Raw genomic sequence first — 14,412 nt, forward strand, 5'->3', positions numbered from 1 at the left:
TCCCATCAGTCAGTTTAGTCACTCCCCCCCAGGGTGCGCTTGTCAAACAGGTACTCTCCCAGGCCATTCTCAGGGGCTCCTAGTCTCTTCAAGTTGGTGATGTGATTGCCAAGCTTCTTGATCATCTTCACTTGTTCATCCAAGTAGTGGGTCTCCAGGAAGTCACACAACTGAAAGAGAGAAACTAGTTATGTGCAGCAGCAGATATCAAGGAATGTCAGCTTTCCCTTCAGAATTTGGATTTTAATCCTCTTGAAGCGGAGGCTAGTCAAGTGGAATAATTCCATCAATCTCAATTGCAACATTAGATTAAATTTACTACACAATAGTTGCTCTGATTATGGGATCAGACACATTTACTATCCACAGTAGGCCAACTTCCCCTGTCCCTTCCCAAACAAAAAGTAGACACCAACACAAAGGTATTAGGCATGGAGATCTTTTAATTAAGCCCAAGCACAGCAAGGTTCCACAACCTCCAACTTACCCAAAAGCCCACATAAAAATCATTAAGAACTTACATGAGGGTCAATGCTTCCAGTGGAGAGTTTGTGCAGATCCAGCAGACTCTGGTTCACATTCTTCTCCATCTGCAGAGCTCTCTGCATCGCCTCCAGACCATTGCTCCACTCATCCTGCTCTGGTTTCTGGAGAGAAAATTCTAACACTTTACAATTCATTAAACAAACATTAGAAAGTATTGAAGGAAATTAATTGAAAGCACCATGAACCTATTTGATATAATACAAAATTGCTATTAAGCCACTGGAGTCTTATTGATAAGGCAAATAGCTTAGATGTATTTAAAGGGAAGCAATGCAAGTGCATGGGGTAAAAGGAATAGAAAATGCTGATAGGGAGAAGGCTCACGAGTATAAATACCAGCTTGGCCGAATGGCCTATAAATTGGAAATAATTGCTTCAGAATATATTGGGAACTGTCAGGGGAGCTTGGGGTGTGGGTTCGAATCCATACTCATCTGAGGTTCTGTACGTGCGATTTATGAGGTTGGGTGAGTAATGAGGCACCAGACACAGTGGGTAAGAGTGCAAAATGGCTAATGTGGTTTATTTAGAATAGTAAAAACAAAGATAGAGGGCATAGGAAGAGGTTGTAAATAGCAGTAATGGCACAAGCTCACTCAACAACACGAAAAATTCTTGCAACAGGGAAGGGGAAGATAAAAGGTTGAAACATTCCACTCACACACAACCCCACCTCCCACTTCCACCCTTCTTACCAATTCCTATCCTAATTTGAGTCTGAGAGGGGGTTTGGGCTATCCTCACAATCCTATCAACTCCGGGGTTCTGGGGGCACTTATGTCAGCTCAAGGTCCCTCTGGGGTGGGTTTAACGTTGTTGGTCAGTTCGGTTTTCCTCCTCGATGTGCCGCCAGTTTCTTCCATTTGCCTCTTGGTTGGCTCCTAAGCAAAAAGCTGCTGGAGTTAAGCACACCTTCCCCAGAGCGAGGGTACTGTGCAGAACTGACTCAACTCCCCTTTAACTCAACTCAACCACAACGAAAACTGACTCCCCCCTTAACTCAACTTCACAACTCAATGCAAAATCTGACTCCTCCATCCTCAAAAAACCTCCACCTCCCAACCTCCTTGTGTGTCTTTGCAGCTTTTCTTATAGTCCGTTCATCTTCACGCCAAAACTGCATGCCATTGTTTTGGGTCTGCCTTGAATAAAATGGGGTGCGAATGGCAGTTCGATGTGTATCGATCGGTCTGGAATGGGAGATTAGCCACACTTCCTGTATCCTGTCGCTTGCTGATGGGGTGAATGAAGATGATTGTTCACTATCTCGACAGAGGTGCCACTCTGTCTGGGCTGGCCAAAATGATTGCATCAGAACTGTGGGCCTTTTGTTCAATTATTCAAACTGACACCCTTTGTGTTGCCTTGTGTATTACTGGGGAGGTTTGTCTGGACATGTTGCCTCTTCTGTGAGGGTTTTACACAAAAAGCTGGAGAAATGTCCTTTTAAAATATAAAGTTGCCTTGTATCCATTTTCCTGGAAGAACCGAATGTATACTCTTCCCCCTTACGGTAGCTGGCTCATCCTCCGTACGGTTCCGTGCCACTGCAACACTGTCTGTTACTGTACAGGGTGGCCAGAGTCCCATCATCCTCTGCGGTTTACAGGCTGTCGGCTGCAGTTGGTCATTTTAAACATGGCATCTTCCCATTCTCCCTGCCACATGTCTGTGGTTGGTTTTGCAGAACCTTACAGTCCCCCGTTAAAACACTCTGTCTCAGTGTTTTCAAAATGTGAAGCAAAACCTTTTCCCTCAGAGCCAATCTTCCCCAAATCTTACCTAAACCCACGATAAAACAATAAAATACACCAATGGTATTCATACATTTGGAATCAATACAGTACAATACTGAAAATGTAAAAATGCTTCTCAACCAATACCCTTCACCAAAATCATAATAGTTCATAGTATTACAGATCAGGGGGTACGGATCTTTTACAAGGTACAGACTTTTCTTTACAGTGCAATACATTCAGCTCATTCAATCAGTCCCATCATACTGCATAGATTTTGCAAGCCCTCCATTTTCGTTTGGCCTCCCGCATAGCTTTCTCAATTTTTAAATGACAGCCCTTTCTCCTAAGCTGGCAGCGGATCGCCAGCAAATCAACTACGATAATCAGCTGTGCCACATACCAGGGTGTGAGAGTTGATGCGGCCCCAGGCCGGGACCTCTTCGTCCAGCTCCCAATCCCACCAGGGCCTTGAATTTAAGTCAACCATCTAGGCTCCCAATTTTACTGTTTTTTTTTGTTGTAGGGTGAAATAATGTTTCTGGGATTTTTGTGCTGCTTTGAACAGATCTGTCAGGTGCTCTGGTAAAAATGGAATGTGGTATCCAAAATGTGCTACATAATTGCCTATGCTATTAATCATTGATGCCCCGGTGTTGAAACCGGTAAAAACATCATTCCAGATCCCTCTTCTGTGTCTTTTCTGTTTGACGTTGTCTTTGGGTTGTAGACGGTACAGCAAAGTCTTATTCAAATAGCCAAAAATCAAGCTCATAGAATGTCCTGAACATTTCTCGAAGGAGAGCCTGGTAGAGGCGTTCTGTCTCTTTTGGGCACCACTCAGGTAGGTGCACCTCAGTAAAGTTTAGGATGTCGGAGGCCACGGTGTAGTGGACCCCTGGTATAACAGCTTGTCCGTGGGAACCAAAACCAAACCGTTCTCTTGTCCCTGGGTGGTGGTAGGGCATCTGTCCGTGTCAGTTAGTTCGGTCGGGGCTGTGGGCAGGGGCTGTCTTAGGTGTGCGCTTAACTCAGTGGTGTGGATGGAGCTGGGGTGGCTTACTATGCATGCAACCATGCTCCAGTCCGATCCCATCCCCACCCTTCATCCCGCCACTATCGGAAGAACGCTATGGAGATGCCTGCCGGGCATATCTTCTCTGATCCCCACATGCACACACATACACACTCCTAACTCCGCCTCCCACCATTTATCCCAACACATTCACTTCCCCCCTGGGTGCCCGTGATGGTCCAGTAGGTGCTGTTGTCCAGTCTCTCCCAATCTGCTGTTGGGTTTCCCATGTCCTTGCTCAGCTTCCTGAGCCACCACCACCTTCCCACCGGGATGTGCCCCTTACAGGTCAGGCAAACCCTCTTCCCAACCACTACCCTAACCCGGGATGTGGTCACCTCAATGCTGGGGCAGGAGACTGATGCTTCCCCATACGTGAGCCTGGGGTGGCTGGAGTATTGAGTGGAATTGGACCCCAGCCACCTTCCCCTGTGGGTATATATTGTGGTCCCCTCTACCCCTGGTGTCCCTTCTCCTGTGGTGACAGTCGGTGCCTGCCCCCCGAGCTTCCAAAAATAATGGCTTCTCCAATCTCTCCCCGGTAGCCGATGCACATTCTGATGTAGGTGCACAGGAGCAGGACTTTCCTCATCTCTGGTTCCTATTCTGAAAGAGGAAACCTCATTTGGTTCAAAAACCCTGAGCCCCCTGGCTCATCCCTCCCCCATTTTCCACTCTGTCTACACCTCACAGTACCCCTGCACGGGTTTAAGCTGTGTCTGCCTATCGATCTTACCGCAAACTGCAATTTTACTGTGGAAGTCAAGGGGTTTCAACTAATAGGCACTTGAAGCAAACAACAAACCTTACACAAAAGAGGAAGAGAGAAAAAAAAGAAGTCCAGGCTCCCTATCCTATTGGCTCAAAAGCCTCACTATTATACTCCCTATTTTGCAGAGGCCACCTGAGCCCCACTACACTAGAGAAAACTTTATATATGCACACACCTACTGCTCTCCTTTTTAACCTGTTTGCCACCCTTCCCCGGTGGCTGTCCTAATCCCTGGGACGCTCCTTGGTTTTCCATTTATGCGGGGGAATGTAGGGGGAGACCACCTCTCCTTTGGCCTCTTGGGCCAGACTGACCGCCACTGCCCCTCTGTCTCACCTGCCAAGATGTCCCCCCCAAGCTTCGGGTGGTGCTTACTGGGCTGGTACAGCCCCTCACCCCCTCCAGGGATGGCTCACTGCCCTTGGGAGCAACGGAAATTCCCCTGGCAGGCTCCTCACTGCCGGGGACTCCGGGTTGTACAAGGGTTCCACCCAAAACCACTCGCAGCTGATACTCACAGCGTTTCCTCTGTTCTTCTAGGAACCACTCACTACTGGGACCCGCCGCCACCCTCTCTGCACCGAAGGCTAGGCTATCTTCGACAGGCTCCTCACTGTCGGCGGCCCCTTCCTCCGGTACAACCCCTTCCCCGTCAGGAGACCTTGGCTGCAGGGTCACATCCAGTGACTGGCTACCTGCCCTGCGCGGCCCTTTTCCCCTAGTGTCTCTCGGGAAAGTAAAACAGGCTGCTAGGGACGGTGGCACCTTTAGCTGCGGAGTCCGAGCGGTTCTCCGAACGGGTGGAGAGGATTCCTTGTCCCATATGCAAGGTGGAAATCCCCCTTCCTGTGGGTCCCAAATCGGTGGGTAGTTTGTACCTGTGAAACAACTCACTGCTCCTTGTGGTGGGATCGGTGGGGCTGCAGTGGTGGGCTGGGGGCCTGGGCTTCCCGTCGGGATTATCCCTCTGGGCTGCCCTTTCCCATGAGGTTTTGCCTTGTTGGGGTTAAAGAGTTTACATTGGTTAATGTTAAACCATTTAACCTGGCGGGTCATCTTGACTGCGTATATCATGGGGCTTGCCTTGTCGACAATGCTGTAAGGCCCCATGTATTGTGGCTCAAAGACTCCCACCCTGGCAAAGTTGCGGACCATGACCTGGTTCCCCACCTGCCACTTGTGGCGTTTGCTCGGTTCCAGCAGCAATCAGTTGGTCTGATGCTGCTTTCCCATGTTAGTGGCCGCCTGCCAGTAAATCTGCTTGAGGTGCTCCAACAGACTCTTGGTAAAGCGGTCCCTATTCACCTCGATTACCTGAGCTTCCGACAGGACCGGGGCAAGTATATGGGTGGGGGTTCGCGTGGCTCTTCCAGTCATAAGCTCGTATGGGGAATACCCCGTGCTTTGACTGGCTGGCCCGCATCCCCATCAAAACCAGTGGCAACCTCTCCACCCACCTCTGCGGGGAATCCCCAGTCTCTTTCCTGAGTTTTTCTTTCAAGGTCCTATTCATACGCTCCACTAGCCCGGAGGACTGGGGGTTGTAGGCGACGTGCCACTTTCCCTCAATCCCCAGCACCTTAAGGGTTGCCTGCATGACCTGTCCCGTGAAGTAGCTCCTCCCGTCAGACTCCACGTACTGTGGAAGTCCCCACCTGGAGAACACCTCTCTAACCAATATCCTGGCAGTCCCCGCTGCTGTGGCTGTTCGGCAAGGGAAGGCTTCAACCCACTTTTTGAAAGTGACCACCAAAACCTGGCTGTACCGGTACCCTCCCTTAGCCACATGTAGGGGCCCTTTGTAATCAATTGCCATGGTCCCTCTACCCTCCTTGCGTGTCCTAGAGACACCTTTATTTTCTGGGGATCTGGATTATTGGTTGCACAGACAAGACAGTTCGCGCAAAATTCACGAATGTCTTCCCGGAGCTGGGGCCACCACCTGACCTGTGCCACCCATTGCCAGGTGACCTCCGGTCCGAGGTGTCCAGCTCCAGGGTCTGCGTGGGCCAGCTGAAGGAACTCCCTCTGGTGCTGCTGGGGCACTATCCACTGCTCTCCTTTAAACAACATCTTCTCCCGAACATGGATGCCTGTGCCTCTGTACAGTCCTTCGACCTTTTCTCCCGCAGTCAGCTTGTTCATGACGGACTTGAGGACAGGATCTCGCGCCTGTACATGCTGGAGGTCCGGGGCCAAAGCCACCCCTGCACTCCGTGTCCCCTGTCCGCCCTGGATAGCTGCTATGGGCCCTGCCTCGAGCGGGTTCCACTTGGTTCCCGTTCGGGCTCCCTCTTTGGCCAGTTGATCTGCCTTTTGATTCCCTGCAGCCCTGGGCTCAGGTTTGTAATGGGCCTTTACTTTGTGAATGCAAATGTCTGCCCCGGTCCTTACTGCCTGCATGATGTGTTGCAGTAGGGGTTTTATGGCTAGGGGCTTACCGTCTGCAGATGTATACCCACGATGGGACCAGATGGCTCGGTACTCCATGCAGGCTTTGCAGGTGAACATACTATCTGAACAGATGGTATAAGGCCCTGGGAATTTGTCGGGGTGGGTGACTACATAAATGACTGCTGACAGTTCAGCATGCTGGGCGTTCATGGTGGTTGGGAACTTTATGGCCCTGGCAATGCCTGCCTGGCACCGTGAGCCTTTCCCCCGCCACCACCATGCTGGACCAGTCAACATAGATCTCCCAGCCGTGGGGGTGGATCCCCGCCCAGAGCCCTATGTCCACGTGCCAGATCCCCTCAACAGAACAACGGTGGGCTTTCCCGGGGTACAGCATGTTGGCTGCCAGTCGGGGCTCACACATCCCTTTTACTCTCAAATCCATCTATGAGAGCAGAAGGGTCCAGCGAGCAATGCGTGCGCTGCTCACTGTCCCATCCTTAATTCTCCCATCCAGCAGCATCTGAGTGGGGGTGAAATGAGTGAGGAGGGTGATTGGGGACACTCCTGTAAACACCTGCGACCGTTTCACTGCCCAGTGGGTGGCCAGCAGATGCCTTTCACAGTTTGAGTAACCCCTCTTAACCTCAGTGAGGACCCTGGAGGAGTAGACCACCGGCCTCAGCTGGCCGTGCCGCTGTTGCATCAGCACAGCACTTAAGCTATCCCCGCTGGCTGCTACCTCCAGGAAAAATTCCTCGTCCTCATCTACCGCTCCCAGGGCAGGAGCTTTCTGCAGGTCTCCCTTGAGGCGGGTAAGCGTTGCATCACAGTCCTCATCCCACTCCCACTCCACGCCTTTGCGCAGGAGCCGGAGTAGGAAGGCTGCATAATCCTCAATGAAGTCCCGACAGTAACCGGTCAGACCCAGGAACAACCTCTCCCCTGTAACTGTAGTCGGAGCCAGTAACTCCTGAACTGCCCTCCTCTTAGCCTCATCAATGGCTCTCTCCCCTGCCCGCACAGTCAGCCCCAGGAGTTTTACCTCTGTCTGGCCGATCTGTCCTTTTAGGGTTAACTTTAAAACCCTCCTTGTGCAGCAGTCCCAACAGCTCTGCCAGCAGGGGACTGTGCTCTTCCTCCGAATCGGAGAGCAGCAGCAGGTCATCCACATACTGCACTAGCTGTCTGGGTCTGCTGAACTCTTTCAGGCAGTTGGCCATACACTGAAAAATGCTCGGACTGTTGTGGAAGCCCTGGGGAAGACAGTTCCAGGTATACTGCTGTCCTTTGAACGTAAAGGCAAATTTGTACTAGTCCTCCCGCCATAGCAGGATGGACCAGAACCCATTCGAGATGTCCAGCACTGTAAACACGGCTGCGGACGCGGGGATGGCTGTGACTAGGTCGGCTACGGCTGCCACTGTGGGCGCACAGGCAGGGATATTTTTATTGAGGACTCTGTAGTCCACCGTGGCCCTGCAAGAATTGTCTGTTTTCCTAACCACACATCATAGGTGATCAGGCAGATGTACACTGGTTCCTTGAGGTCTAGTCATTGGTGGGGTGTTGGTCTGGGCCCGAGGGACTTTGCCCCCAGTCACAGCTGCAACCTTCGCAGTCTGGATAAAGAGTGCCTGCAGAGCCACGAGGAGACCCTTGAGTAGGGTGACAGGGCGGGGCACAGCTGGCTTGGGAGGGCTCGCAGCCGCGGGGACTGGGGCTGAGGTTGGGGCCTGTGGACCTCTTTTCCTGCCTCGGAGCCTAGCATTCCCTCCTCATGTGCCCCATCTCCCCACACCCGTAGCAAACCAACTCTGCCTGCCAGCCAATTCCCTTCTTGCCTCCACTCTCTATCAGAGCCAGGGCAGATCTCACACACCTTCTCCTTGGTGGGTTTCTCCCCAGCCCCAATTCTGCCATTGTGAAAAGAAAGGGTCAGCTGCCTCAGTGCCATCTCCTGTGGCTTGGGGGTCTCTGAAATCGAACCACAGGTTGGCCTGGGCACGCAACTCCGGTAGGCTGTTTGCCACCAGTGCACGCAGCTAGCGACCATGTTGGTGTGCATCCAGCTGGGTTCGGTCCAAATTCCCCCCACTGGCTTCCTCATACACTGGCCACAGTTGATCAGCGAACACCTGGGGGGGGGGGGGGAGGTCTCTGGACAGTGGCCTATACCCGGTCGAACAGACAGCCGTCGTTCAACCCCATGGCCTCCAGGATATCCGCCACTGTTCACTGACCCCTCTTGCTTTCAGCAGAGAGCCTGACACAGGGCTGGGTCCAATGAGAACAGGAGCAGTTTGCTCCGTTCGGCCTCATCGCAATCATTTATGTCTCCTACCTGCTCTACTTCCATAAAGTGGACAGAGGGGTCTCCTTTTCGGGCAAGTTTATTCACATGGGCCATCATCTGCCGCAGCTGGGTCGCACTGTGGGGAACCACGTATTGGTTATGTAGGGAACCCTCAGCCTGACCCACTGCGGGTGGTCCGAATCTACTCTGCCTGACGGGGCACATTGGAGCTGGTCCCGGAGATTTAGATTCCAGCATTTCACTCTGCCTCTCCTCCGGTATCCCCAATGGGGCTATAGGAGAGGGCCTGTCAGATTCTTCCTCCCTAGCCTGTTTTACTATGTTCCCCCTTCCACACCTCGGCTGGGCTGATAAGGTACACCACTCCTTTACTGGGTGCCTTGCTTTCAGCCCAGCCAAGGGCTTTTGCCTCAGCTAGGGCCCGAGCTTTGGTGTCAGGTGGGGATGAGTGTCTCGGGCACTTCCAGAGTTTTTGCTCCAACTAGTACAAGGGCTGCTGTGGCTTCAGCTAGAGCCAGGGTGAGCCAATCAATTTGTTCCTGAAAGGAACGATGATCCGCCCCTGCCCTGCTGTGGCATGCCTGAAGCTGGAGACCCTTACCCTCTCCAACCTTCACAGGTTCTGAGCCTGGGCAAGTTCCTCCTGCAGTCCCCCGACATAACCTTTTCTCTCAGTTACCTGGGACTGAAGGTACTCCCTGTGGTTGCAAAAGCTTTCTCCATCTCGCTCGTTCTTGCCTCTCCCACTTTAAATCCTGATCTAGCTTTTTCCTTTCTTTGCTGGTCTTTACTAGCTCCTCTCTGCTCAGCTAACTCTGTCTGCAGGACATCTACCTGCCCATCCAAGACCTGTATTTGCTTCCGAAAGCAATCAGCCGCACTGCCTTTTCCACTGACCTTTTCTCTGGGTCCACCTGGCTACTGCGTCCTCAGGCCGTTCAGCAGCACCTGCACCCACTTCCTGGAGTAGTGTATCCTTGCTGTTACATACCTAGCAATTCTACCCTCCATTTTATACTCCTCTCCACCAAGACTGACTGTCTCTTCACCCTCACTCAACGCACGTCCTGCCGCGGTCGCCATTGTAAGGGGAGCTTGGGTGTGGGTTCGAATCCACACTCCCGAGATTCTGTACATGCGATTTATGAGGATGGTTGAGTAATGAGGCACCAGACAGTGGGTAAGAGTGCAAAGTGGCTAATGTGGTTTATTTAAAATAGTAAACAAAATAGAAGGCATAGGAAGAGGTTGTAAATAGCAGTAATGGCACAATCTCACTCAACACGAAAAATTCTCAACAGGGAAGGGGAAGATAAAAGTTTGAAACATTCCACTCACACACAACCCCACCTCCCACCCTTCCTACAAATTCCTCTCCTAAATTGAGTCTGAGGGGATTTGGGCTATACTCACAATCCTATCAACTCCAGAGTTCTGGGGGCACTTATTTCAGCTCGGGGTCCCTCTGGGGTGGGTTTTACGTTGTTGGTCGGTTCGGTTTTCCTCCGATGTTGCGTCAGGTTCTTCTATTTGCCTCTCGGTTGGCTCCCAAGCAAAAAGCTGCTGGAGTTAAGCACACCTTCGAGAGCGAGAGCTCTGAAGAGCTGACTCAACTCCCCTTTAACTCAACCACAAAGAAAACTGACTCCCCTTCCCCCCCCCCCCCTTCTTAACTCAATGCAAAAGCTGACTCCTCCAGCCTCAAAAACCTCCAACTCCCAACCTCCTTGTGTGTTTTTGCAGCTTTTCTTATAGACCGTTCATCTTCACGCCAAAACTGCATGCCATAGTTTTAGGTCTGCCTTGAATAAAATGAGGTGTGAATGGCAGTTCGATGTGTATCGATCGATCTGGAATGGGAGATTAGCCACAATTCCTGTATCCTGTCGCTCGCTGATTGGGTGAATAAAAATGATTGTTCACTATCTCGACAGAGGTGCCACTCTGCTTGGGCTGGCCAAAATGATTGCATCAGACCTGTGGGCCTTGTGTTTAATTATTCAAACTGACACCCTTTGTGTTGCCTTGTGTATTACTGGGGAGGTTTGCCTGGACATATTTCCACTTCTGAGAGGGTTTTACACAAAAAGCTGTAGAAATGTCCTTTTAAAATATAAAGTTGCCTTATATCCATTTTCCTGAAAGAGCCAAATGTATACTCTTCCCCCTTATGGTAGCTGGCTCATCCCCCATCCGGTTCAGTGCCCCTGCAACACTGTCTGTTACTGTACAGGGTGGCCAGAGTCCCATCATCCTCTGCGATTTACAGGCTGTTGGCTGCAGTTGGTCATTTTAAACATGACATCTTCCCATTCTCCCTGCCACATGTCTCAGTGGTTGGTTTTGCAGAACGTCAGTGTAAGGGGAGCCAGAGAGGAGGCCACTTGTTTATTGAATCCAACCTTGATGTCCGCCAAGATGATCCGTCCTCCACGCCAATTCTGGAATTGCATCAGTTTCTCAGCATGCTCACATTCCTCATGTGACTGCTCCTTGAAGAACTCAGCAAAGTGACGCAGGGCAACATCATCCCGGTCAAAGTAGAAGGACTGCAGAGAGACCAGAAGAGTAGGTGGGTATTGCATGGCAGACCCATCAAGTGTACATTACATAAATTCAACATCAAAATTTTGCATTCTTTCAAGGAGTCAAATTCTCACTGAACTTGTATGTACAGTGTCTTGGATACAAGCTTTTGATACCCTTATCTAATGAAAAACTACAACCCAGCAAAAGCCTTGAGTGGGTGGGTGGGGAGCATTGAAAAGAAAGGTGTTCCAGATTGCAACCACATTTGCAGGATAGAATATTTCACTACTTCCCTCCTAAATGTCCTAGCTCAAATTTTAAGATTACTTCCCCAAAGGAAAGGCAAGGTCGGAAAAGTCCATGGCGTGATTTAGAATGAGGATACAAATTCTGAATTCCATTCATGGAGTGCAGAATGTATTCCAAATAAACTTCAACAGCAAGCTCAAGAGAGCCCAGGAAAGTAAGTCATTAAGATTCACAATAATCAGAATAAGTGGGCTGGATGGAGCACAGAATTTAGTACATTCACATTACATAGTCTCCATTGTGAAGTGGTCAAATACACAAAACTCACCATAGAAAGATAAACATAAGTGGAATAGAGTTCCATGTTGATCTGCTTGTTGACAGCAGCCTCACAGTCCTGGTGGTAGTTCTGACACACTTGAGAAGCCATCTTGATTCTTTAATACAATTCTAAACTTTGCTGAAACAACAAACTGAAAATTAACCCACCTCAAATGCCTGTATTTATACTGCTGGATAATCCTGGGTGCAGCAATCTAGATGCTGAGTGACAGTCCTCAATACCCAATCAGAAGTTGCAGCCTTTCAGAGCACCAATCATGTAAAGGGAGGAGGGGAGATGGACTTCCAGAGCCAGTCAGATCTTTGAAGAATGACCATCATTGGCTGACAACTCAACGAGGATCTCAATTGTCCTAACTTCCCTCAAACAAAGTTCAAATATCCAGAATCACAAGTTTAAATGAATCCCGTACTCTTTCGGCTAATCAATTGGGAAAAACATAAACCAAAAGTGTCCCCTTTATAAAGAGGAATAAACAATAAGTTCAAATGTGACAAAACTAACATAAACACTTTTCAAATTATAATTAATTCCCTGTATCCACGCTGCACTCCAACCCCTCTGGTGCCTGCTGGTCACGGAAAGCCTCAAGCATACCGGCAGGCACCACGTGTTCCCTCTCCAGGGACACCCGGGCACAGACATAGCCGCGGAAGAGACGGAGGCAGCCGAAGAGAACACCCCATCGACCGTGCTCTGCCTGGACCAGTTAATGGCCACCTCGAAAAGTTAATTGAATCCTCTATTGTTTGTGAGTCAGTGTCCTTTTAATAGTTCTGGATGGTTCAGTGTGTGTATGAGAATCGTCATCGTTCATTGGGTTGGTCATGTGCAGGTATCTGTGGGTTTCATGTAACATCTAAACATAGTGGTTATGTTACTGGACTAGTAATCCAGAGGCCTGGACTAATGATCCAAAGACATGAGAAAAAGTCCCACCACGGCAGCTGGGGAATTTAAATTCAGTTAATTAAATAAAAATCTAAAATAAAAAGCTGCTATCAGTAATGTTGACCAGGGAGCTATCGGATTGTCGTAAAATCCCATCTAGTTCACTAATGTCCTTTAGAGAAGGAAATCTGCCATCCTTACCTGGTCTGGCCTATATATGACTCCAAACCCACAGCAATTTGGTTGACTCTTAACTGCCCTCCGAAATGGCCTCGCAAGCCACTCAGTTTTAACAAACAGCGACGAGAAACAATAATAAGAATAAAACCGGGCATTGACATTGGCCCACCCAGCCAAGTCGATCCTGCAAAGTTCTCCTTGCTAATCTCTGGGGAATTGTGCCAAAACAGACTAGTCAAGCAACAGCCAGACATAGTCATTCTCACAGAATCATACCTTTCAACCAATGTCCGAGATTCCTCCATCACTATCCCTGGGTATGTCCTGCCCCACCGGCAGGGCAGATCCACCAGAGGTGGGGGCACAGTGGTATACAATCGGGAAGAAGTGACCCCGTGAGTCCTCAACATTGACTGCAGATCGCATGAAGTCTCATTGGTTCAGGTCAAGCATGGACATATCTGAGAGACATAGCTGCCAGATTGGGCCTGGGACTGATGGTGAGACAACCAACAGAAGAGACAAACCTATTTAAACTCGTCTTCACCAATCTACCTGTCGCAGATGCATCTGTCCATTACAGCATTGGTAGCGGTGACCATCAGGCAGTCTTTATGGAGACGATGTCCCGTCTTCACACTGAGGACATTCCCCATCATGCTGTGTGGCACTACCACCATGCTAAATGGGATAAATTCCGAACAGATCTAGCAGCTTAAAACTTTGTATCCATGAGGCACTGTGGGCCATCAGCAACCTAAGAACTGTATTCCACCATAATCTGTAACCTCATGCCCCGGCCTATCGTTCACTCATTACCATCAAGCCAAGAGACCAACGCTGGTTCAATGAGGAGTGCAGAAGCGAATGCCAGGAACAGCACCAGTTGTACCTAAATAGAGTGCCAACCTGGGGAAGCTGCAACACAGGACTGCAAGCATGCTAAACAACAGAAGCAGCATGCTATAGACAGAGCTAAGAAACAGCTGAGGTGCACTGGATATAGAAAAGGCTATGGGCACCTACAACATTCCGATTGTCGTGCCAAAGACATGTGTTTCAGAACTAGCCACACCTCTATCCAAGCTGTTCCACTACAGATAGAACACTAGCATTTACCCGACAAAGTGGAAAAATGCCCATGTATGTCCTGTCCACAAAAATCGGGACAAATCAAATTCGGCCAATTACCGCCCCCATCGGTCTAGTCCCAATCTTCAGCAAAGTGATGCAAGATGTCATAGACTGTGCTAACAAGTACGATTTACTCACCAATAACCCGATCACCGATCGGGCGAATGATACTTAAGGGGTTGACTGTGGATGGGCAATGGCAGATATTTAGAGACCGCATGGATGAACTACAACAATTGTACATTC

At 49.9% G+C, this 14,412-nt stretch overlaps 1 protein-coding gene across 1 annotated transcript; it reads right to left on the reverse strand.

The window, feature by feature from the left end:
• Positions 1-14: 14 nt before the first annotated feature.
• LOC139262646 (ferritin heavy chain B-like) lies at positions 15-12,048 on the reverse strand. Its single transcript, XM_070877799.1, has 4 exons — positions 11,947-12,048; positions 11,243-11,389; positions 522-647; positions 15-170 (listed from the first exon to the last, which is right to left on the reverse strand). The coding sequence occupies exons 1-4, from the start codon at positions 12,046-12,048 to the stop codon at positions 15-17; spliced, it is 531 nt and encodes a 176-aa protein (XP_070733900.1).
• Positions 12,049-14,412: the final 2,364 nt, after the last annotated feature.

Source organism: Pristiophorus japonicus, chromosome 4 (genome assembly GCF_044704955.1).
Source record: "Pristiophorus japonicus isolate sPriJap1 chromosome 4, sPriJap1.hap1, whole genome shotgun sequence".
NCBI lineage: Eukaryota > Metazoa > Chordata > Chondrichthyes > Pristiophoridae > Pristiophorus > Pristiophorus japonicus.